Consider the following 3,401-nt stretch of genomic DNA (forward strand, 5'->3'; position numbering starts at 1 on the left):
CAGGTATGGGGAGGGAGGAGGGAGGAGGGTTTAGGATGGGGAACACGTGTATACCTGTGGCAGATTCATTTTGATATATGGCAAAACCAATACAATATTGTAAAGTTAAATAAAATAAAATTAAAAAAAAATAAAAAAACATTAAAAAAAAGAAAAAATTTAAAAGACATATTAGATTGTTTTATTTATACAGAGGAGACAGAGATGTTACTGTACATTCCTGTAACTTTAATGAAGTCTTTATTCTAGATGTAGAAATCCTCAATTAAATTGATTATGCCTCAACATTTTTGGCTTTCTATTATTCCAAGGTTATCAAACACAGATACATAAACTCTTGTATTGGGCCGTGGGGTAAAGGGGGGGGTGGTGCTTGTGGTGGTGGTGGGGTGGTGGTTTGACAGACCAGGAAACCATATTCAAGGAAACCAGGACCTCTAAATACACATTCTTGGGTGATTATTATGCTGTGAAGCAGCTATTAATTATACATCTTTTAAAAGAATAAATTGAGCTAGTTGAATGTTAGAAGGTCTTCACATTCAGGATAACAGAGAAGCAGAAAAAAAGTGCAAAAATATTTGATCTAAATTCATCTAAAATATTGATAGTGTTAAAGAAATTCTGTACATGCAATCACTGAAATCTAAACAAAATTGAAATGGCATCCTAAACTGAAAAAGCTCAGGGTGTAGTCAAGTCTTGAATTCAGGGCTAAACATAAATAATAACAGTTGATTTTATTCTTACTGTTAATTAAAATAAAATTAAAATAGAAAATTAGAAGTATATACTTTATTTATAATTTACCCAAACCTACATTTTAGATTCTTAATCTATTAGCTTACTATGAGATATATTTGTCAATTTTTGAGGTATTTATTTATAATTGAGAGTAATTACACCCAGCAAGTCCTAGGAAATGGCACCAGAAAATGGTTTTGAATGTTAAGTTTACACGTGGAGGTCAGCTTAGTTTTCTTTTCTCATCTCTTTTCTCTATGAACATAGAGGAAGTCAATTTATTCCTTGTGATTGTCAAAATAAAGTCAACTCTAACTTGATAATCAATTTCTACAGGTGCATCTTTGTTGAACTATCATTCGAAATAGTAATTCTTAACCATAGTAATGATGATAGTCACATGACTCTGTTTTTGGTGAGCTTGAAGCATTGTGTACTCTAGATCTGCTCCATTCATTATGAGATCCCACTGGAACCTACAATCCGTTTGCCCAGTCTCCTCATGGCAATTCTCATGTCTTTGTTTCTCAATGTATAAATGGTAGGATTCAAGATAGGGGTGATGGCAAAGTCAACAATAAACAAATACTTATCCAATGATGTTGTAGGGAAAGGCCACACATAGAGAAACATACATGGCATAAAAAACAAAATTACTACAGTGATGTGAGCTGACAGTGTGAAAAATGCTTTAGATAAGTCTCCTGAAGAACGTTTCCAGACAGTGACCAAAATGAAAATGTAGGATATAATTAAAGAGAAGAAGGTAGCCATGGATATAAACCCACTATTAGCAATAATTACAAACTCTAGCTTGTAAGTGTCTACACAAGCAAGTTTCATGACCCGAGGAAAGTCACAGTAAAAACTGTCTACTTTAGTGGGACCACAAAAAGGCAAGTTTATGACAAAAACAAACTGAGATACAGCATGGATTATCCCCACTATCCAGGCAACCACTACAAAGGAAACACACATTTTGGAGCTCATAATTGTCAGGTAGTGGAGAGGCTTACAGATTGCAGTATACCTGTCAAATGCCATGGCTATGAGCAGCACCATCTCAACTCCACCCATGACATGAATGAAAAATATCTGTGTCATACATTTTGGAAAAGAAATGATTTTGCAGTTAGTGTAAAGATCAGAGATCATTTTGGGTACTGTGGTAGAGGAAAGACCTAGATCAAGGAGGGAGAGATTGGCCAACAGGAAGTACATGGGGGAGTGTAAATGAGAGTCAATAATTACTGTGAACACAATGAAGAGGTTTCCCAGGATAATTCCCAAGTAGAACACAAAGAAGAACCAAAAAAGAAAAAGGTGCATTTTCCATGAATTTGAAAGTCCGATTAGTACAAATTCAGATACCACAGAGTCATTTACTCCATCCATTGACTCAATCAGAGAAGAAGCTGAAGTATTCTGAAGGTAGAAAATAAGAAAGAATTGAAAAATATGGGTACCAAAGATTAATACCTTATTTATCCATCAATGATTATATGGAAAACATGTTGTAAATGCCAAAATATGAAGTGAGAAGAAATACAGAGAGGGGCAGGTTAAAGGAAGATAATTGAATAGGAGAAAAGAGATAATAAAATTTAGACCATAAAGACAAGGAAAGAAATCATATGGGAATATGGCAGGTAAAATGGAGGAATTAGGAATAAAGAGTAACATTTTCCTAGGAGAGAGCTTCTTTACCAAGCTTGTGCTGAGCTTAGTTGCTCAGTTGTGTCCAACTCTTTGCAACCCTATGGACTGTAGCCCGCCAGACTCCTCTGTCCATGAGGATTCTCCAGGCAAGAATACTGAAGTGAGTTGTCATGCCCTCATCCAGAGAATCTTCCCAACCCAGGCATTGAACCTAGGTGTCCTGTATTGTAGGCAGATTCTTTGCCGTCTAATCTGCCAGGGAAGCCCAATTCTGGCTTCTTCAGTCTTGTTCATATATTTTTTAGCATAACATCTTCCATATCATGAATAATCAGCATATCTGAAGTGTTCAAACTCTTAATTACATTTGTCCACACAAGTGTTAATCACACATAGAAAAGTTTCCAACAAATGAGGGCATGAATGTTGCACTTAAGACGGTAGCATAAAATGAACAGGTTTACTTCTCTAATTTACAATACTTGGAGAATTAAGATACAGTTTAAATCAAAGGAAACTCCAAAGAAGGAGTGTCTAAAAACCCCAAAAGAGAGCTATTGAGTACTTTGCTAAGCTTGAGAGAGATCTTGTGCTTTGAGAGCTGTGCTATAGGATTGGTCTTCCCTGGTGACTCAGACGGTAGTGACTTGCAATTCAAATGTGAAACTGAGAAACAATGATGTCTTCACTGAAACAAAATATTTAGTCATGATGCACTAAGAAAATGAAAAAAAACTGCAGACCATGAAGGTCACAACAGCTTGTCTTTCAAGTATTTGAAGCTTGCTGCTGCTGCTGCTGCTAAGTCGCTTCAGTTGTGTCCGACTCTGTGTGACCCCATAGACGGCAGCCCACCAGGGTCCCCCCTCCCTGGGATTCTCCAGGCAAGAACACTGGAGTGGGTTGCCGTTTCCTCCTCCAATGCATGAAAGTGAAAAGTGAAAGTGAAGTCGCTCAGTCGTGTCCGACTCTTAGCAAACCCATGACTGCAGCCTACC

At 36.9% G+C, this 3,401-nt stretch overlaps 1 protein-coding gene across 1 annotated transcript; it reads right to left on the reverse strand.

The window, feature by feature from the left end:
- Positions 1 to 1,200: 1,200 nt before the first annotated feature.
- On the reverse strand, positions 1,201 to 2,139 carry LOC104984013 (olfactory receptor 4F15-like). Its single transcript, XM_010833596.1, has one exon. It carries the CDS (start codon positions 2,137 to 2,139, stop codon positions 1,201 to 1,203), a length of 939 nt encoding a protein of 312 aa, XP_010831898.1.
- Positions 2,140 to 3,401: the final 1,262 nt, after the last annotated feature.

This window comes from Bison bison, unplaced genomic scaffold (assembly GCF_000754665.1).
Source record: "Bison bison bison isolate TAMUID 2011002044 unplaced genomic scaffold, Bison_UMD1.0 scf7180017845316, whole genome shotgun sequence".
NCBI lineage: Eukaryota > Metazoa > Chordata > Mammalia > Artiodactyla > Bovidae > Bison > Bison bison.

What these genes read in the sequence shown, in the direction of transcription:
- LOC104984013 (XM_010833596.1), bottom strand. Translation starts at nt 2,139, where the DNA reads ATGGATGGAGTAAATGACTCTGTGGTATCTGAATTTGTACTAATCGGA.